General features: G+C 38.1%; 1 protein-coding gene across 10 annotated transcripts in view; it reads right to left on the reverse strand.

Moving 5' to 3' along the window:
- CFAP20DC (CFAP20 domain containing) overlaps positions 1-23,226 on the reverse strand; it is a 297,123-nt gene that overhangs the window by 164,160 nt on the left and 109,737 nt on the right. For all 10 annotated transcript variants that reach the window (XR_011620118.1, XM_011743543.3, XM_011743563.3 and 7 more), the window contains one exon: positions 4,694-4,808. Coding sequence is in view for 9 of the 10 variants with exons in the window: in XM_011743543.3 (XP_011741845.2) it covers positions 4,694-4,808 (115 nt within the window). In the remaining variant the exon portion in view is untranslated. The remainder of the gene's footprint in view (positions 1-4,693; positions 4,809-23,226) is intronic.

Genomic DNA, 23,226 nt, shown 5'->3' on the forward strand with positions numbered 1-23,226 from the left:
AACACTGTGTATCTTAATTCTAGAGGTTACTAAAAGACTCTGGCATTATAATTTATCATAGCACGTTGTTATATCTCCAATGAATGATTTATGCTGAATGATATCTCATAATTGAACTTCTTATTCAAATGGAATTAAACTTACTGTACATTAATACATACTTTGGTAGCGAGACATTGATGTTCATCTGACACCAGCATCAACTAATTGAAATTACATTAAAGAAGTAAGATTGATTCCAGTGAGTCTCAACTAAGTGGGTACTTCTACTATTTAATCTGATAGTTTTTAATTTTTAAAATTGTTCTTGCCATTGAAAACCCAAGTTAAAAGCATAAATTATTATAACTTAAATATTAAAGTGACTCTTCACAGCTAAAAATAACATGAAATATAAAAATTTTTATTTGAAAGGAACATTTAAAGCCATTTGGGACAGAAAGTGGCCTATATTAAATATTCATTTTGGTGTGGCTAGAAGAATATTAATTTTATTTGCAGCCTCTGGCTACCTAAAGGACTTAGCTAAAAAACCAAGGCAAAGTGGACCATTTGGCATTTATCCTGTAAATCAAGGGTTGCCAATGAACACCTAGAAGGCCCAGGCAGAAAACTGAAATGAGTGAAGCAAGAAGGGTATGAGTCCACCTGCATATCTTATGAGTAAACAGGATTCAACTTCACAGGAGAGCTTGCACCTTCTTAGAAGTGTGCCATTACTACTGAGCTCCCACCGAGTGCTTGTGTGCGATAAGGCAGGTTCAATGTTGAAAAATCTGACCTTTTTCAAGGAAGGTCTGAAATTAGGAATTTTACATGAAATTTCCTGATATATAAATGCTAGCTGAAATGCTTTCAGAATGCTGTTTTGAGGTTTGCCAACAAAATATCTACTAGTTCCTAAGGGGTAGAAAGAAGTGAAGAATGCTTTGGCAAAAACAGAGAACTGGGGCCAATACCACATCAACACCAGGAAGGCCCCTAGAGATGGCATCTTGAATGGGTGAGATGCTCTCTGCCACCTTGCTGCTCTCTGGAGAAATTTCCCCTAAAACACAACTCAACTTTAATTAAATAAGGACTCTTTGGGAATACAGCATACTAGCAGGAGAAAGGAAAGACCCTCTGCTGCCAAGCACCTCTTGGATTGGGAGGAATGAGAGCAAGTTTTCAAACCAAATTTCTTAATATTTGAATATTCATGAGCATTTGTGGAATCACCAAGCACATTTAGAAAGCTTATATAATTTGGCCATGATAAACTCATTATTTTTTTTCTCCCATGTCAGGAGACACTTTAAGACTTGCTGATTTGTTCAATAAACATTTATTGATCACTTACTATATGCCATGCACTGATAGGGACTGGAGATGATATGCTTGTAGTCTACTGGGAAAATAAGACATGCTTGTAGTCTACTGGGAAAAACAGACAAGTAAACAGATTGTTAAAGTGCAAGGTGGAGAGGTATTATGAGGGTTATGAAATTGTGAATGGCAATGATGAGCTATGCCCAAAATATCTAATCTGTAGAGGGGAAATCATAGCGTGCTTCCTGGAAGAAGTAGCATCTATAGATCAGACAGGACTTACAATCCATATCTAGGACTTACTCTGTGCCAGGCACTGTTCTAAGAGCTTTATGCTTATTAATTCATGTAAATCCCCACAACAACCTTAATGATGTGTATATTTCATATTACCTGCATTTTATAGATGAGGAAAATGAAACAGGAACTTTGCACAGGACCACAAAACTAGTAAGTGTCAGAATCCAGATTCTATGTTCTTAACCCCTACATACTATTTATATGTTATATATGTAATAAAATATAGAGTAATTAGAACATATTACAAGTAATTATGACTTGATGATCTCACTGTGTTGGCATATGGGCCTGAGGAGAACACCATGGAAATAAATGTCCTATCTGTTTCTTATTGTTTAGGTCTGCTTCAAATTTTTTCTAGATTTACCATATTTAGAAGGAAAGTTCTAGATGTGCTACGATCATTTTGCTTTTTAAAATTTAGCATAACACGAGCTGAAGTCACCTAGGGTTGTCACTAATATGATTTCTTCATATCACTAATTTTTTAACAGCCATATTTAACTTTCTTGCCTACATCTCCTTTTTTTACATTCTCTATTGAGCCACTTGTCCAGGGGTAGAAACATGAGGAAGACAGATGAATTGAAAAGGATTAGGAAACTTTGCTCCACAGTACCTATTATAGCTCCTTTCTTTATAAATACTAAATTGTTTATGTCATTACATACCCCTTACTGTAAACACATAACACACATTCATCTGAAAAACTCATTTATCGAATATGAAAGACCTTTCAGTCAAGTTCACTTTCTATCTCATCAAGATACTTGTGTGGTTTACTTATAATAGAAAGATAATATTTTATTTTCAAATACTGGATTTTCATGAATGTACACTGTGTGTGGGTTACAGCCACATACATAATGCTCAGATTTTGATGAAATATCTCGACTTCAGAGTTAGTTAACTGACAAGGGTGACTGAACTCACAAAAGCAAGGTAGTGACAAATTTGATTTATTAACTACACACTGAATAGTGTATTTGTCTCACATGGGCTTTAACTCTTAGATTAACACTGAACTCTGAAGAATCTTACATGAATAAGGAAATCAATACCTAAACACAAAATGATGAACACAATTTTATTTGTAAGGCATTTCCCTAAATGTCTTAAATGGTTTAACTTCAATAACTGGAGTCTTCACATTTAATGTTCAAGCATTTATGGATATTTAATATTAAATGAATTTTTAAAACTTCTACTGCAAACAGAAACCATCCATTTATTTCATAATCCAGCTCATTTTTATTACAGGGCTGCCAATCTCCAAAGTTATGTTTAATTCCCATTTTTTACTTACGTCTACATGAACAGCAAGCCCAGCAGATCTGCCTACTGAAAGAAATGGTCAGTATGCACTCCATGCTGCCACTTTCCGTCATCTTAGCTCATGGCCCTGTCTCTTTCCTGATATACCAGAACTTCTTATTGCAGTTACTTATGATTGCCACGTTCCCTAAATACTTTCTAATCTCAACTATTCTCCCTTGTTGGAACCTCCTTGGTTCTCTTCAGCAACGCTAGATCACTGGGCTTGTCTGTACACCATGCAGCTACCCTTAATGCTGCTTGTTCTCTTCCAGGAACACTACTCTCCCCTTCTTCAACTGGTTAATGCTTTTCTGTCTTTCAAGGCCATGCTCAGGCACCCACTTTTTCAGGGGGCCTTCTCTGACAACTCTCCTTTTACTCTGTAGTTCATTCTGATTCTTGCTCTCACAGTATATACCACATTGTATGGAAAAGGTCTGTTTACATACATGTCTTAGCTCATCTGACTATAAGTTTCTGATGTTACTTCACATCCATTCCTTCACTGCTCCCCTACCCTCGTCCCCACAGTCCTCACTAACCCTAATCTGGATGATTGCAAATAACTTCCTCACTTCCAATTTCTACCCCCTCCAAATCATTGCAAATATTACCACCAGATTAATCTTCCCAAGGCACAGAACTGATTGTGTGGTCCTTCTCTAGCCCAAAAGCTTTAATGGCTTCCTTTTCTCTACCATAGTAGTTTCCAAAGAGTGGAACATGTACCATTTGTGAAATGATTTTAGACTGTATATGGATGAGGCATTAAATAACTCTGGATCCCGGAATAAAAATGTCCCTTTACCAGTTTTCCTTTAGTCCTAACTATGACAGGGAGAATGGCTGAACATATATCTAATCCTTGATAAACTCTTTTTAACAAAGAGTAGCACTCAGGACAGAGCCTTAAACAAGAAACAGTACCCAGTTAGACTTTAAAATATTGTTTTGTTTTTAGTATGTTTATTTTTATGTTGTATTTTGGGAAAATTACACTGGTTTTCCACTTATAAAAGTGGTACAAAGTTTTCTTTTAAAATAAATTTAAGCCAAAAAAAAAGAAAGGGAGACAGTTGATTTAAAGGAGAGAGAGTTGGTTTAAAGGAAAGTCTCAAGTGCATACCAGAATGGATAGTACACAAAAAGGGTACTGAGAGTAGTATTGAAATGACTGAAGTTTGACAAAGACTTGTCAGAAAAATCAGCCCTTCAGAAGTTACACAACGTACTTAAAATGTCTGAACCCACATCAGGCTCTTGTACTGTCAGACCAATGTTTCCTTAGGGCTCTTTTTCAACCTGGCAACCATGATTAATTGTTTGCTGTTCTCCGGAGGTTACCTCTTTCCAGCCTCCATGCTTCTGCCCATGCTGTTGCTTTTGCTGGAATGCTTGGCTTCCTAAGTCTCCCTGTTGAAATCTTAAGAGTCCTCCAAAGTCCATTCTAAGTGCTATCTCCTTCAGAAAGCCTTCCCCCACCCCCAGTCAGATGGATTCCTTTCCCTTTCACAGTACCAATAGCAATTTCTCTCTCCACTGTGCTTTGTATCACAGTTTTGGTGATTTTATAGATGTTCAAATAATTAAGTTATTCCACTTAGATGTTAAGCTCTTTCAAGAGAGGGGAAGCAAGGCCATGAATTGTATTCATTTTTTATACCACCATGGTACTTAACAAAGTACCTCACATGTGGAGTCAGTCCATAATTAATATTTGCTGAATTGAATTCAATATTTTAGGCAACATTCACGTGATACTTACAATTTTACGTTTGATCATGAAGAGTGGAATTTTTGCATGAAGAGGGGTGGAGGATAGTTCCTTATGGACCGTTGATAAATATAATCTTCTTTTGATGTTCCCTAAATCAGTAATTCTGAAAAAATAGAGGAGAGAAGACAGAAAGATCATCAATTTAATAACCACTTCTTTGGATAATCATCAAAATGATATAATTTATCATATAGACCCTTTTCAACAGGAAGATCAAACACAGAATTTAAGAATTGCCTTTTTCTTTCAAGAAGTAATAAAATTTCTTTCTCAAATTCAAAGTGCTCAGAAGCCTGAATGTATAAATTCACTTAATATGCTAATTTATTTCAGTACTCTACACTAGATTTCCACAGTCCTCCAGCCTACGAAAAAATTCAATTTGGATGAACTGAGAGACTGCTAGCCTTTAATAACCATACTTGTTCCAGCCCCTTAAGCTTGTGTTATCTTGGGACATACTGTCACCTACTAAATAGGAAAACATTATGGATTTCTTTCCCTAAAAATACATCTGTCATTTTATATAGGCTCTTAGTCTGCTTAGAGACAGACACAAAACACTGGTTGTCGGTTTCACTTCCTAAGCACATATCTTCCAACCAGAATTATAATACACAACTTTATCGCTCACTATTCAGGTCAACCCACAGTGATACCAAGGACATTGAATTTGAACATCTTTAATAGATTTAGACCACAGCCATGATCACAAAGATTAGGTTTGCTTCAAATTGATAGAGGCTCATTTTTATGTTCTGTTTCCTTTAGGTCTCAGAGGTAACACAGCAGGCTTAAAATCTCCAAACCTGCCTCAGGCTGCTATATTATAGAATTGATGCTTCTTTAAACACTGTCTTTTTATTTGAGAATGATTTTCCCCCATTATTAGGGAAAAACTTTGTTTAGACACATTACACTGCTAATTTTCTATATTTAGTAATCCCCCAAGAAGACATTTCATTCAAATGCACTGTTGTCAATATTTATAGTGTAATTAACTGTTTTTAAAATCGGCATTGTCTTTTCTACAGCACTTTCATTCCCCCTCCTTCCCACTTTTCTAATCTCGGTATTGCTTCTTTCTAAAATACTCTACATATCTTTCAGTGAAAAAACCTATCATTAAACAATGTTAAGAATAAATACAGTAAAAATTAGTGAGATGATTTCAGAGTATGCTCCAGACCTAAAAATTCCATCCTACTTGCACTAAATGATATCATAAATTCATTTAAAATGCAAAGTCTTTCAATCCATAGTCAGAGCTACGGTTTAAAATGAAGAAGTATTAACACTATGGCAGTATTATACCCTGATATATATACATATATGTAAACATGGTATCACATTTACCCTAAGGCAGTATCTTCAAAGTGGGATGAACACATGGGGAGGAGGAGTGACATGCAACAATCCACAGAAGTGCAGGAAGAAAACATTAGAACTTGCACCTCATCCTCTTAAAATGTGATTTTTGTGCATATCTCATTATACAGTAGTATAGTAACATATTTATATATTTTCTGAAGAAATGCCCCTATATAGCAGGTATGTACAAATATTTTACTAATGGGGTACAGGATCAAATATGTTTGGAAAATCATGTCCTCAGAGATGCTATTAGGTCTCTTCTGTAAGTTCTGATTAGGAAATAAAAGGAAAGACTACTGGGATTCTAGAAAGGAAAAGGTAACAAAAAGAGGGACTGCATTAACCAAAAATTCATCTATCACAGTTTTATTAAAGGGTTACTGTGCTTTCATGAATAAAACGACTTTTTTTTTTTTTTTTTTTTTTTTTTTTTTGAGATGGAGTCTCGCCCTTGTCACCCAGGCTGGAGTGCAATGGTGGGATCGGGGCTTACTGTAACCTCCAACTCCCAGGTTCAAGCGATTCTCCTGACTGAGCCTCCTGAGTAGCTGGGATTACAGGCGCCTGACACTATGCCCAGCTAATTTTTGTATTTTTAGTAGAGACAGGGTTTCACTATGTTGGCCAACCTGGTCTAGAACGACTGACCTCAGGTGATCGGCCGGCCTAGGCCTCCCAAAGTGCTGGGATTACAGGCATGAGCCACTGCGCCCAGCCAAACTACATATTTTTAATCTAAATAGTTAAGAGTAAAACTCCAAATGGAGGAATGATTGAGAATACTATCACTTCATATGGAACTACAGGAACATTCATTCATTCATTCAGATATTCAACAAAGACTGAGCCAGGAAAATTGCTGGGAGTACCTCAGGGATACAGTGATGAAAAAGACAAGGTTCCTATCCTTCTGGAGCTTCTATTCTTGTGCAAAAGGCAGGTGAATTTTCATGAAATATAATTTACCATTATTTATGCTAGTGCCTTCTGTGTTCTGAAGAATCCTTGCCCAGGCTAAAGTTGCACAAATACTTTCTTATGTTTCCTTCTACATCTTTATAGTTTGTTTTTACATTTAGTTCATCCCAAATTAGTTTCTGTGAGTTGTATGACATAGGGGTTGGAATTCTTTTCTTTCTGTATATTTATACAACTGTCCCAACACCATTTATTAAAGACTCTCCTTTTTTCACTGAAATGCCCTGGTCCTTTGTTGAAAATCAGTTGACCATAAATACATGTGTGTGAGGTTGTATTTCTGGACTGTCTATTGATTCTTTTTTTTTCACTGATCCATTTGTCTATTCTTATGCTAATAATACACTATCTTGATTACTGCAGATTTAGAGTAAGTCTTGAAACCAGGTAAAAAAAACTCTTCAACTTTAGTTTTGCTTAATATTTGTTTGGCTTTTGCTTTTTTATATGGATTTTAGAATCCATTTCAATTTCTATTTAAAAAAAGGTGTTGAGAGTTTAACTTGGATTGTGTTCAATCTGTAGATCAATTTCAAGAGACTGATACTGATCATGTCTACTCACATGATATGTATCTCCAATTATTTAGGCTTTGCTTAATTTCTTTCTTAATGTTTTATATTTTTCATTTTAGAAGCCCTGCACATCTTTTGTTAAATTTATTCCTACATATTTTGTCTTCTGACACAGCTGAAAATGAATTTTAAAATTTCATTTCCCGGGGCCGGGTGCAGAGGCTCATGCCTGTAATCCCAGCACCTTGGGAGGCTGAGGGGTGGATCACGAGGTCGAGAGATTTAGATGATCCTGGTCAACATGGTGAAACCCCATCTCTACTAAAAATACAGAAATTAGCTGGGTGTGGTGGTACACGGCTATAATCCCAGCTAATCAGGAAGCTGAGGCAGGAGAATCGCTTGAAGCCGGGAGGCGGAGGTTGCAATGAGCTGAGATTGTGCTACTGCACTCCAGCCTGGTGACAGAGCGAGACTCCATTTAAAAAAAAAAAAAAAAAAAAAAATTCATTTCCCAGTCATTTGGTTCTAGTATATAGACATTCAATTGATTTCTCTATATGGTACTTGTTTCCTCTAACCTTTGCTTAATTCACTCTTGAGTTCCAGTAGTTGTTTTGTAGATTCCTGAGGATTTTATATATAAACAAACATGTCTGGAGTGAATAAAGACTGTTTTACTTCTGCTTTTTCAACTTTATACCTTTCATTTCTTTTTCTTGCATTACTGCAATGGCTAGGGCCTTCAGCATATCTTAAATAGAAATCATGAGAATACAGGGAGAAAATCATAGGGAGAAAGTGTTCATTCTGACCTTATTAAGTATGATGTTAGACGTAGTTTACTTTATCACACTGAGGATGTTCTCTTCCATTCTACTTTTTTAGATATTCTTTTTTCAATCATGAAAGGCTGTGAAATTTTGTTAAATGCCTTTTCTATACTGGTTGAAATGATCCTGTTGTTTTTCACCTTTATCCTGTCTTATATATTTAATTATACTCATTGATCTTCAAATGTGAAATGAACTTTGTATTCTTGGAGTAAATTTCAATTGGGCTAGTATTTTGTTGAAGATTTTTATGCTGTGAAAGAAAAATAAAATGATATATGCCAGAAGATGGCTGAATAGGAGCAGCTCCAGTCTGCAGCTCCCAGTGAGATAAATGCAGAAGGCAGGTGATTTCTGCATTTCCAACTGAGGTACCCGGCTCATTTCTCTGGGACTGGTTAGACAGTGTTTGCAGCCTATGGAGGGTGAGCCAAAGCAGGGTGGGGCATTGCCTCACCCGGGAAACGCAAGGGGTCAGGGAACTCCTTCCCCTAGCCAAAGGAAGCTGTGAGGGACTGTGCCATGAGGAACAGTGCATCCTGGCCCAGATACTATGCTTTTCCCACGGTCTTTGCAACCCGCACACCAGGAGATTCCCTCAGGTGCCTACACCACGAGGGCCCTGGGTTTCAGGCCAAAAACAGGGCAGCCGTTTGGGCAGACATCAAGCTAAGTGCAAGAGTCTTTTTTCATATCCCAGTGGCACCTGGAAAGCCAGCGAGACAGAACCCTTCACTCCCCCGGAAAGGGGGCTGAAGCCAGCGAACCAAGTGGTCTAGTTCAGCAGATCCCACCCCCACTGAGGCCAGCAAGCTAAGATCCACTGATTTGAAATTCTCACTGAGAATACAGCAGTCTAAAGTCAACCTAGGACACTAGAGTTTGCGGGGGGAAGGGGCGTCTGCCATAACTAAGGCTCAAGTAGGCAGTCTTCCCCTCAAAGTATAAACAAAGCCCCCAGGAAGTTCGAACTGGGCAGAGCGCAATGCAGCTCTGCAAAGCCGCTGTAGCCAGACTGCCTCTCTAGATTCCTCTTCTCTGGGCAGGGCATCCCCGAAAGAAAGGCAGCAGCTCCAGTCAGGCACTTATAGATAAAACTCCCATCTCCTTGGGACAGAGCACCTGGGGAAAGTGGTGGCTGTGGGTATAGCTTCAGCAAACTTAAACGTTCCTGCCTGCCGGCTCTGAAGAGAGCAGCAGATCCCTCAGCACAGTTCTCGAGTTCTGCTAAGGGACAGAATGCCTCCTCAAGTGGGTCCCCGACCCCTGTGCCTCCTGACTGGGAGACACCTCCCGGCAGGGGTCGATAGACACCTTATACAGGAGAGCTCTGCCTGGCATCTGGTGGGTGCCCCTCTGGGATGAAGCTTCCAGAGGAAGGAACAGGCAACAATCTTTGCTGTTCTGCAGCCTCCGCTGGTGATACCCAGGGAAAGAGGATCTAGCGTGGACCTTCAGAAAACTCCAGCAGACCTGCAGCAGAGGGGCCTGATTGTTAGGAAAAAAACTAACAAACAGAAAGGAATAGCATCAACATTAACAAAAAGGACATCCACACAAAAACCCCATCCAAAGGTCACCAACATCGAAGACCAAAGGTAGATAAATCCACGAAGATGAGGAAAAACCAGCACAAAAAGACTGAAAATTCCAAAAACCAGAACGCTTTTTCTCCTCCAAAGAATCACAACTCCTTGCCAGCAAGGAAACAAAACTGGACAGAGAATGAGTTTGAGGACTTGACAGAAGTACGCTTCAGAAGGTGGGTAATAACAAACTACTCCAAGCTCAAGGAGCATGTTCTAACCCAATGCAAGGTAGCTGAGAACCTTGAAAATAGTTAGAGGAATTGCTAACTAGAATAATGAGTTTAGAAAAGAATGTAAATGACTTGATGGAGCTGAAAAACACAGCACGAGAATGTTGTGAAGCATACACAAGTATCAATAGCCAAATCAATCAAGCAGAAGAAAGGATATAAGAAATTGAAGATCAACTTAATGAAATAAAGCATGAAGACAAGATCAGAGAAAAAAGAATGAAAGAGAATGAACAAAGCCTCCAAGAAAGATAGAACTATGTGAAATGACCAAACCTACATTTGATTGGTATACCTGAAAGTGATGGGGAGAATGGAACAAGTAGGAAAACATTCTTCGGGATATTATCCAGGAGAACTTCCCCAACCTAGCAAGACAGGCCAACATTCATATTCAGGAAATATAGAGACCACCTCGAGAAGAGCAACCCTAAGACACATAATCCTCAGACTGTCCAAGGTTGAAATGAAGGAAAAAATGTTAAGGGCAGCCAGAGAGAAAAGTTGGGTTACTCACAAAGGGAAACCCATCAGACTAACAGTGAATCTCTCTGCAAAAACTCTACAATCCAGAAGAGAGTGGGGGCCAATATTCAATATTCTTAAAGAAAAGAATTTTCAACCCAGAATTTCATACCCAGTCAAACTAAGCTTCATAAGTGAAGGAGAAATAAAATCCTTTACAGACAAGAAAATGCTGAGAGATTTTGTCACCACCAGGCCTGCCTTTCAAGAGCTCCTCAAGGAAGCACTAAATACGGAAAGGAAAAACTGGTACCAGCCACTGCAAAAACATACCAAATTGTAAAGACCATCAACAGTACGAAGAAACTGTATCAACTAATGCGCAAAATAACCAGCTAGCATCATAATCACAAGATCAAATTCACACATAACAATATTAACCTTAAATGTAAACAGGCTAAATGCCCCAATTAGAAGACACACACTAGAAAATTGGATAAAGAGTCAAGATCCATTGGTGTGCTGTATTCAGGAGAACCATCTTGCCTGCAAAGACACACATAGGCTCAAAATAAAGGGATGGAGGAATATTTACCAAGCAAATGGAATTCAAAAACAGCAGGGGATGCAATCCTAGTCTCTGATAAAACAGACTTTAAACCAACAAAGATAAAAAAAGACAAAGAAGGGTATTATATAATGGTAAAGGGATCAACACTACAAGAAGAGCTAACTATCTCAAATACATATTCACCCAACACAGGAGCACCCAGATTCATAAAGCAAGTTCTTAGAGACCTACAAAGAGACTTCAAGTCCCACACATTAATAGAGGGAGACTTTAACACCCCACGGTCAATATTAGACACATCAATGAGACAAAAAATTAACAAAGATATTCAGGACTTGAACTCAGCTTTGGACCAAGCAGACCTAATAGACATCTATAGAACTCTCCACCCCAAATCAACAGAATATACATTCTTCTCAGCACCACATTGCACTTATTCCAAAATTGACGACATAATTGGAAGTAAAACACTTCTCAGAAAATGCAAAAGAACAGAAATCATAACAGTCTCTCAGACCACAGTGCAATCAAATTAGAACTAGGGATTAAGAAACTCACAACTACATGGGAACTGAACAACCTGCTCCTGAATGACTACTGTAAATAATGAAATTAAGGAAGAAATAAACAAGTTCTTTGAAACCAATGAGAACAAAGACACAATGTAGCAGAATCTCTGGGACACTGCTAAAGCAGAGTTTAGAGGGAAATTTATAGCACTAAATGGCCATAGGAGAAAGTGGGAAAGATCTAAAATCGACATTCTAACATCACAATTAAAAGAGCTAGAGAAGCAAGAGCAACCAAATTCAAAAGCTAGCAGAAGACAAGAAATAACTGAGATCAGAGCAGAACTGAAGGAGACAGAGACAAGAAAAACTCTTAAAAAAATCAATGGATCCAGGAGCTGGTTATTTTTAAAAGATCAACAAAATAGACCACTAGCCAGACTAATAAAGAAGAAAAGAGAGAAGAATCAAATAGGCACAATAGGAAATGATAAAGGGGATATCATCACTAATCCCACAGAGATGCAAACTAACATCAGAGAATAATATAAATGCCTCTGTGCAAATAAACTAGAAAATCTAGAAGAAATGGATAAATTCCTGGACACGTACACCCTCCCAAGACTAAACCAGGAAGAAGTCGAATCCTTGAATAGACCAATAGCAAGTTATGAAATTGAGGCAGTAGTTAATACCCTACCAACCAAAAAAAGCCCAGAACCAGGTGAATTCACAGCCAAATTCTACCAGAGGTACAAAGAGGAGCTGGTATCATTCCTTCTGAAACTATTCCAAACAACAGAAGAGGAGGGACTCCTCTCTAACTCATTTTATGAGGCCAGCATCATCTTGAGACTAAAACCTGGCAGAGACACAACAAAAAGAGAAAATTTCAGGCTAATATCCCTGATGAACATTGATGTGAAAATCCTCAATAAAATACTGGCAAACCAAATCCAGCAGCACATAAAAAGCTTCTCCACCACGGTCAAGTTGGCTTCATCCCTGGGATGCAAGGCTGGTTCAACATATGCAAATCAATAAACATAATCCATCACATAAACAGAACCAATGACAAAAACCACATGATTATCTCAATAGATGCAGAAAAGGCCTTTGATAAAATTCAACACCCTTTCATGCTAAAAACTCTCAATAAACTAGGTATTGATGGAACATATCTCAAAATAAGAGCTATTTATGACAAACTCACAGCCAGTACCATACTGAATGGGAAAAAACTGGCAGCATTCCCTTTGAAAACTGGCACAAGCCAAGGATGCCCTCTCTCACCCTTCCTATTCAACAGAGTATTGGAATTTCTGGCCAGGGCAATCAGGTAAGAGAAAGAAATAAGAGTATTCAAATAGGGAGAGAGGAAGTCGAATTGTCTCTGTTTGCAGATGACATGATTGTATATTTAGAAAACCCATAATCTCAGCCCAAAATCTCCTTAAGCTGATAGCAACTTTAGCAAAGTTCTCAGGATACAAAATCAATGTGCAAAATTCATAAGCACTTCTATACACCAATAATAGAGAAACAGAAAGCCAAATCATGAGTGGACTCCCATTCACAATTTCTACAAAGATAATAAAATACCTAGGAATCCAACTTACAAGGGATGTGAAGGACCTCTTCAAGGAGAACTACAAATCACTGCTCAAGCAAACAAGAGAGGACACAAACAAATGGAAAAACATTTCATGCTCATAGATAGGCAGAATCAATATCGGGAAAATGGTCATATTGCCCAAAGTAATTTATAGGTTCAATGCTATTCCCATCAAGGTACCATTGACTTTCTTCACAGAATTAGAAGAAACTACTTTAAATTTCATATGGAACCAAAAAGAGCCCATATAGCCATGACAATCCTAAGCAAAAAGAATAAAGCTGGAGGCATCATGCTACCTGACTTCAAATTATACTACAAGGCTACAGTAACCAAAACAGCATGGTACTGGTACCAAAACAGATACATAGACCAATGGAACAGACCGGAGGCCTCAGAAATAACGCCACACATCTACAACCATCTGATCTTTGACACACTGACAAAAACAAGCAATGAGGAAAGGATTCCCTATTTAATAAATCATGTTGGAAAAACTGGCCAGCCATATGCAGAAAACTGAAACTGGACTCCTTCCTTACACCTTATACAAAAATTAACTCAAAATCCAAGGCATAAATATAAAACCTAAAACCATACAAACTCTAGAAGAAAACCTAGGCAATACCATTCAGGACATAGTCATGGGCAAATACTTCATGATTAAAACACCAAAAGCAATGGCAGCAAAAGCCAAAATTGACAAACGGGATCTAATTAAACTAAAGAGCTTCTGCACAGTAAAAGAAACTATCATCAGTGAACAGGAAACCTACAGAATGGGAGAAAAATTTTGCAATCTATCCATCTGACAAAGGGCTAATATCCAGAATCTACAAGGAACTTAAACAAATTTACAAGAAAAAAACAACCCCATCAAAAAGTGGGCAAAGGATATGAATGGACACTTCTCAAAAGAAGACATTTATGCAGCCAACAAACATATATAAAAAGCTCATCATCACTGGTCATTAGAGAAATGCAGATCAAAACCACAATGCCATACCATCTCACGCCAGCCAGAATGGTGGTCATTAAAAACTCGGGAAACAACAGATGCTGGAGAGGATGTGGAGAAATAGGAACACTTTTACACTGCTGGTGGGAGTGTAAATTAGTTCAACCATTGTGGAAGACAGTGTGGTGATTTCTTAAGAATCTGGAACCAGAAATACCATTTGACTCAGCAATCCCATTACTGGGCACATACCCAAAGAACTATACATCATTCTAGTATAAAGACACATGCACATGTACGTTTATTGCAGCACTATTCACAATAGCAAAGACTTGGAATCAACCCAAATGTCCATCAATGATAGACTGGATAAAGAAAATGTGGCACATATACACCATGGAATACTATGCAGCTGTAAAAAAGGATGAGTCCATGTCCCTGCAAAGGACGAAGCTGCAAATCATCATTCTCAGCAAACTAACACAGGAAAAGAAAACCACTGCTTATTCTCACTCATAAGTGGGAGCTGAACAATACACGTGGACACGGGGGGAACATCACACACCGGGGCCTATCAGGGTCTGGAGGGCTAGAGGAGCGATAGCATTAGGAGAAATACTGAATGTAGATGATGGGTTGTTGGGTGCAGCAAACCACCATGGCATGTGTATACCTACGTAACAAACCTGCATGTTCTGTACATGTATCCCAGATCTTAAAGCATAATAAAAAAATGTAATAAGACTTACTGTACGATCTGTCATATGACTGGTGAATAGTCTATATGCACTTGAATTTCTTTGATCTTTATGCCATGTTGATCTAATGTTTTTTAAACTTTAAAACATCAAAAAAAATTCCCCTTAAGCCTACTCAATATTAATCTACTCATCTACTGATCTTTATAATATTCATTAATATTCCTGGGTAACTCTGGAACTCGGATCACAGTCCATTATTCTGGGTGACTCTAAATATTCACACAGACAGTAAGATTTCATCTAAACTTAAACCTCCTCCACTATGACAACCAATACCTTGATTCCACTTTAGCACCTTACATGAATAGTCCTACTTTGTAGCACATCATTGCTAGGGATTACTTGACTTCAAGGTCTCCTACTTAAATTTTCCTCCTGATTAATTAATTCATTCAGCTAACAGTTGATGCCTTAGTAGTACAATATAAGACACTGGAGATATGGAAGTGGCTAAGATGTGAAAATCATAGCGCAGTGTAGCAGAAAAAGTAACTATTCTTAAATAGTTGTTTCTAACACTTTTATTAATTTTCCATTTTACAGATGAGAAAATAAGCCTCTAGAAATTACTACCCCATGGATATACAGTTAGTAAGCAGCAGAGGCAAGTGTTAGCATTCTGTCTTTGAACTTAAAATCCACTGCCATTTCTGCCATGCAACACTATGCCGACTACTATTCCAGGCTGAAGCATTTTCATTTGTTTGCTGTTTACCAAGAGACTAGTACAGACATTGTGCTAGGTGCTATGGATACAGCAGTACCAAGAATTCCCTGGTTTTTGTCCTTACAGAGTTTACAGTATGGTGAGAACCACAGAACCATATTATACTCTTAAGATAATACTTGTTTCTCTGCTGAAAACCACTTTCACTTTTCCCTCTCGCACACTCCTTGAGAACCTCCTTCCTGCTTCGTTCTAGATCCAGTTTTCCAATAGCTTACAAATTTATACCTCTACCCATGATCCTGTGTCAGGCCTTCCAGAAGGATGATCTCCAAGCTAGCAAGAATGGAATGTAAACTACTGAAATGTGTTTATTCATGTAAAAAAAAAAAAAAATCAAGTATCAGAAGGATTTGTTGACTTAGCATATAATCAGAATGACTGACTTAGACTTCAGTGTAAGATGCATATATTTTCCAAAAATATTATTATTAAATATCAATTATTGAACATTCTCTATATGCCAACAATGTGTTAAGCACTCTATATACTTTACCTCATTTAATCCTCCCATAAACCCTACAAGATATCTACTATTATTATCATCTATTTTACAGATGAGGAATCTAAAGTTTAGTTAATAAGGCTAGGTAACTCTCCCCAAACCACATATTCAGTGGAGTACAGATTTAAACTCAGATCTACTTAATCCCAGTATCCACCTTCTGAACTACATGCTTGCTTTCTTTATGGTGCAGGTGATCCCTATAAACACATCCATAGTAGAATGATCTTTGCTCCTGGGAACAAAATATTTAATATCTAATGGCTAAGATGCCTACCCTACACTGTGTTTGAATGTACATAGTTCACGTTTACCTTTTGTGTGTATGTATGTATGAGATTATCTTCTTTCCGTCTACAAATCTTTCCTTTTGATAGGTTAAAAAAAAGCTCTGATCCAATGGTTATTATCTTACAATTAAAATTTTGGAGGCTACTCTTATTTTCCTAATTCCCAGGCTCTTGGGGGTAACCTCATTCCTCACAATAGGCCTCACATACTTACTTCAAATACTCTCAGTTATTAGCGAGGACTCCTGAGAATCATGAGCATCTGAACTTCACCAATCCAATTAGCTGCCACATCCTGTCAAAGTCACTTTCTTTTCTCTGAGACAGAGTCTTGCTCTGTCACCAAGCTGGAGTCCAGTGGTGTGATCTCGGCTCACTACAATCTCCACTTCCCTGGTTCAAGTGATTCTCCTTCCTCAGCCTCCTGAGTAGTTGGGACTATAGGATAAGGGTCAGAATTTGGACCCTTATAAGGTCCATACCCACACCACCATACCCAGCTAATTTTTGTATTTTTAGTAGAGATGAGGTTTCACCATGTTGGCCAGGATGGTCTCGATTTCCTGACCTCGTGATCTGACTGCCTTGGCCTCCCAAAGTGTTGGGATTACAGGCGTGAGCCACCGCGACCAGCCCAAAGTCACTTTCTTAGTGGTTTCGTATCTATTCTTTCCTTTGGTTTCTTGCAGTTACAAAGTTAAGGTCATTTGTGGGTTGAAATGGCCTCTTCTACTGGTTTCCCAATTGCCCCAATTTTTTTTTTTTTTTTTTTTTTTTTTTTTTGAGATGGAGTCTCACTCTGTCACCCAGGCTGGAGTGCAGTGATGCGATCTCGGCTCACTGCAACCTCTGCCTCCCAGGTTCAAGTGATTCTCGTGTCTCAGCCTCCTAAGTAGCTGGGACTACATGCGCACACCACCACACCTGGCTAATTTTTTGTATTTTTAGTAGAGACAGGTTTCACCATGTTGGCCAGGCTGGTCTCGAACTCCTGACCTCAGGTGATCCATCCGCCTTGGCCTCCCAAAGTGCTGGGATTACAGGTGTGGGCCATCCCACCCAGCCCCCAGTGTTTTATCTCTCAGTCCATTCTTCATGTGGACCAGCCATGAGACCGAATGTCACCCCTAAGCTTCAATTTCTTTTTTGGCATCTTATAGTCTATGGAATAAAGTTTAAGTTTCTTATCTTGTTTGTTATTCAGAGATCTCCAAATTCTGACCCGTATCCACTACCCCAGTATTCCCTTCCACCACATTCCTCTATGCACCCTCTGCTCCTGTCAAACCCCATGAAGAAAAATGTGCAGGACTGAAACCAGGAGGTTATCACCCGAGACTCCAGGAGAGAACATCAGAATTGGTACAAGAGGAAGAGAGGAAATGCAGAAGAAAGCCACGATTGGTTGCTGGGAGTTTTAATATGAGATATCAAGACGACCTCAGCAGGGGAAAAATCAAGAATATAATTATAAATAGTTAGAAGAGGACGGGACATGGAAGAGCAACATCTAAATCCTTACCACGTGCCAGAATCTGCATACCATTTTACCAGTGTTATCTCATTTATTCCTCCCAACAAGTCTTTGAAATAGGAATCAATATTTACATTTTATCAATGTAGTGAGAGGCTCAGAGACATTAAGCAACTTGTTCAAGGTCTCATAGATAGTAAGTAGCAGAGCCAGGAGACCTACTAAAGCCTAAAATGATGAGGCAAGAGCAATAATGGTAAATTATTTACAAGTCTATCTGACAATTCCAAGGTTGGTAGTTACCTGGCTCAGTGTTTTTAAAAGGTTGCATGCTTCTTCTGGGAAGGAAAGAGAGAGCAGCAGGCCTGTAACCATTTACTTTACTTTACTAAAGGGCATTCCAGAAAAGAAAGACATAAGACCAGCCAAAACTCCCTGTAAACATGAGTGACTCCCTGGCAAATGCACTAATGGTATTACGGGAAAAGTTCTTAATGGAATGTTTTTTGCAGGATATACCTGATACATCTAGGACTGCTTGTAGTCAACAAACCTGGAATCCATGGGCTTATGCGGGCATGGCTCCCCTGAAAAATGCCACATAAGCTACAAATATATGAAGTAGCCAAAATAAGCTCTCTTTGGGCTGGTAGCTCTCCCTCAGGTATTGCTTGGAGAACTTACTCATTAAATCTGGGCCAAGTGCATTTAGAAAAGACTGGATCTCCTTCTGCTTCATGTGTACTTCATGACTTGTATCCTTGAGAATATTTATAAAATTCAATACTGACTAAGGTCTCCAATTCTTGTAAGTTTGTTGGCCAATGCAATCCTTAGAGCTATTTCATATACCTGGTTGTGTTGTGCAGCATCTTTAGGAAGCAAATCTCCAAAAGTAGAATTTAAAATATGGTGCAAGTAGTCTATTTCAGACGTGATCTCATGAAGCAGGAGTCAGGGAGCAGGGAGAATAGGACAAAAAGGAGGAAAAGTCAATTTAAAAATGCACTATCAGTGACATCACTACAGGTCACAGGGGCTCCATTCCACCGGGACTTCTGAAGACATGTACAGAACAGCCTACAGAATGGACCACCTGAAGGGTGGGAGGTGGGAGCACATATTCACTGATTCCCAATCCCCAAGGGTTATGGGTTGCCTTTAGGGGCCTTAACTCCCCAGTATTTCCAAGTTGTGCTAGTCCATGGGTGAAGTGGGCCTCCACAGCATCAAAGGAGGCCCTAGGGTACACTTGCACAAACTTGCACAAACTGTCCAGTGCAGCTGATAGCAGAGGTGGGTCCAGAGGATATGATATGGGACACTGGGGTGGACTGCCACAATGACAATACCAGTATGCTTACTGTTACCTAAAAGGATGTACTTAAATACATTCTTTTTTATTTTCATGCCTTTGCTTATGCATTTCCCTTGGAAAGCCCCTTCTCTCTTTATTATGCCAACTGAAATTATATTCATCTATCAAATTTGAGTTAAAATGCCACCTCTTCCCTGAAAACTTCTTCGATCTCCAGATTTTAATCACATTTTTTTATTGACTTGCTACAGCATGTTTTTAAACCTCTATTACTGAATTTTTTTCATCCCCCTTTGTGGTTTAGGTCCATGACTATAGTCCACTTTATGAGCCATAAACTGATGCAAATATGCACATCTTTTCCTTTGTTTTCATGGTTAAATAACATGTAGTCCCATGTATTCCAGTTTTAACACTTGGGTAGTAATGTTGTAATTGAGTTTAAAAGGGTTACTAGAATTTGGTGTTCCAAAGCTCACTCTAGAGTTTAAATAAGTTCCTCATGTTAACTTTCACAAAAAAGTCTGAGTGCCCCGAAAGGCTGGGCAATTTGCAAAGTTCCTAGTGTGCACATTATAAAACACGATGGTGGGGTGGGAGTAGGGTAGGGATGGAATTTCTGGAAATTTGGGAGGAAAACCATTTACTAAAATTTCATCATCAATATTGAGTTCATTGTAGTTTTCAAGTAGTGCTATTCTCAGTTTTCAGTGATACGTTATTACAGTAGACCCCCTCATCTGTGGTTTCATGTTTCAGTGGTTTCAGTTACCCAGGATCCAAAAATATTAAGTGAAAAATACCAGAAATAAATAATTCATAAGTTTTAAATTGCATGCTGCTCTGAGTAGTGTGATGAAATTTCTCGTCATCCTACTCCATCCCACCCTGGATGTGAATTCTCCCTTTTTCCAGTCTCCATGCTGTAGATGCCACCCATCTGTTAAGTTAGTCATTTAGTAGCTGTCTCGTTGATCAGATTGACTGTCACAGTATTGCAGTGCTTGTACTCAAGTAACCATCATCAACTTGGGTGGCTGCGGATTGTTTATTGAACCCTGTGGAATTCTGGCCTTTAATTTTCTATTAACTAAAACATAAGTGGCTCATACATGCCTCAGTAATCCTCTCTCTATCAATGTCCCAACCTCCATACTGGAAAGTGGGAATGGGTGGGGTTGTAGGCTATGACATCTTTTATTCTGCTCCAGTGAGTCTTGGTTAAAAAAAAAAAAAAGTGTGGGTGTTAGGCTGTTATATATAAACTCTTCTACTAGCCTGTAAGCACCCCAGGGCACTGAGATCACATCCTGCTTATCACAGTACTCTCACAGAGCTAGGTTAAGGGGTTTATAATTAATTAGGAAATATTTGCTAAGTTGCCTTTTTTGAAGCCCTACCATAGTTACATATTGGCTCATCTTTTTATTGAGCACCTACTTACTCTCAAGGCTGGAAGTAGATATTGGGGATTTCACAGTGAAAAAAACAAGGTCTCCAGCTTGTTCTAGTGGAGAAGATAGTAATAAATAAACCAGTCCACATATAGTATATCAATTCCCAATAAGGACTATGGAATAAAAATAAAGCATGACAAAGTGATAGATAGGGATGGGAAGTATTATTTTAGAAAGGGTAGTTAGGGAAGGCCTCTCATATAAGACACCATTTAAGCTGAGTTGAGTGAAGTAGAGGTAGGAACCATGCACACATCTAGGGGAAGAGCATGCCAGACAGAAGACTGTGTGAAAAGCCAAAAGAAAGACGCATCCCTCTGCTATAGCGTATCTTTTAATGTAATCCAACACATTTATTAAGAGGTGGGTCCTCTAGACTGTAAAACTCAATAGGAACCAAACACTAGGCTCACAGCATGAGGTTCATCTTCACAGAAGTCAGATTTTAGTTTGCACAAAATAGTTCTCAGTTAAGTCTAATCATTATGGCTCTGATGTCTGAAAGAATTTCTAAATGATCATGTGCCCAGCTTAAGACAGAGATATTAGGACTAAGCCATCCATATGGTGATGAGGGCTTATGCTACTGTCTTTGCAAAAATAAATATGCAAACCTTCCCTATCTCATAATCAAGAATAGTTAGTTTTGGGGGGAAAACAAAATCATGTGCTAAGCTTAAATGGTTCTAAAAGCAAGCTGAATTGCTACTTTAAAAAAATTAAAATTAGTCATTCATGAGAGAGAATATAAATGCCTATGTGTGACTACTTAAAAGCTTCATTACACTTATGTGCTTTTTTGGGGGCAATTTAGTTGCTGCAAGGAGACTGCTTGTAAAACAGCTCTTCACTTGTAATACAGGCTTGATTTTCACCATCAAAAACCTCCTGTGACCTAACAAAGAAGAAAAAGACAAGCAACACTAGCATTACTCCTCTAGTACTTAAGGATTCATTTTTTAAAAACACCATATATGAGTTAATACATTGTTATATACACAAGTGAGCATTCACAGCTAAGGGTCAGCAAGGTGATAGAAAAAGTAATGAGACTATGTTGAGAAAAAATGGGGTAGTTGACGGGAAAATCAACCTCATTTATAATAATATTCTAGCGATCAGCAGGTGTATAACTCTCTCAGCTATGGTCATTAACAGCATTCATTTCAAACTTAACATCTACATTTGCAAACCACCTGAAAGTAAAATTACTTTTCAATTCAATTTTCAATTTGCTTTCAGATCTTCATCTTTGATTGACAGTTTTTTCTCCACAATGGCAACTCCATGAGAATTTCAGTAAATGGTAGCACCCATCCAAGAGTGTACATAAACTCATCTATTCAGATTGCCTATTCACTTTTCTTCTGTATGTACCATCATTCACAATCATTTGCAAATGCTCACTTCAGGTTAGAATGAACCTGCAAAACTGATCTCAGACTTCTGATGATTTGATTCATTTATTAGAATCATTTGTTCTTTAAGCCAAAATGGTTTTTATTTTTCCTCATCATGACCTAAAAATTACAAAATTAGAATGCACATTTTCAGTGATGGTATCAAATAGCTCTAGGTATAGTTACAAGGAAATAGTGAGATTGCAAAATAGCCTGTTTAAATATGTAAAATGTTTTGATATATATTATATGGCTGTGTACTGAATTTAACAGCCAATAGAAGATGGTTCTGTGGCCTCCCTTACACATTCATTCTAATGTTTCATGATTAGTATAGGGAATTTCGTTCCATTAGTTTTCCCTTCTACTGAAGTTTAAATTCACTGAGGATTCTTCTGTCTTTAAAAGAGTAGCAATTCTGAACCCAAGACACTTTAGTGTGCTTATTAAAATACACTATAGCTCATTTCTTTTTTTTTAAATGGTTAATATTCTTTACAATGCATATTTTATGCCTATGATTTTAAATTAATAACTGGCACTCTTGAAACCTTTCTATAAATATCATTTGATTCCCTTTTTAAAAACGGCTTTATTTCAGAATTCACCACCATATAATTCATAAAGGTAGCAAAAAACCACTAGTATCCAAAAAACTATTGAAATAAAAACTAAAAAACAAAACAAAACAAAACAAAAACTTTACTGAGGTATAATTTTAATCCACAAAATTTACCATATTTAGTGTAAAATTCAATGATTTTTACTATATTTAAGGACTTATGCAACCATCACCAGAATCCAGTTGTAGAACATTTCCATCATCTCAAAAAGATCCCTTAGACCAAGAGGGGCAGAACAAGAGGGCAGAACAAAAGGCTCCACTGCTCATCCCCTCTGCAAGGACACCAATTTAACAACTACACACAGAAAAAAGCACCTTCATAAGAAT

This window comes from Macaca nemestrina, chromosome 2 (genome assembly GCF_043159975.1).
Source record: "Macaca nemestrina isolate mMacNem1 chromosome 2, mMacNem.hap1, whole genome shotgun sequence".
NCBI classification, from domain to species: domain Eukaryota; kingdom Metazoa; phylum Chordata; class Mammalia; order Primates; family Cercopithecidae; genus Macaca; species Macaca nemestrina.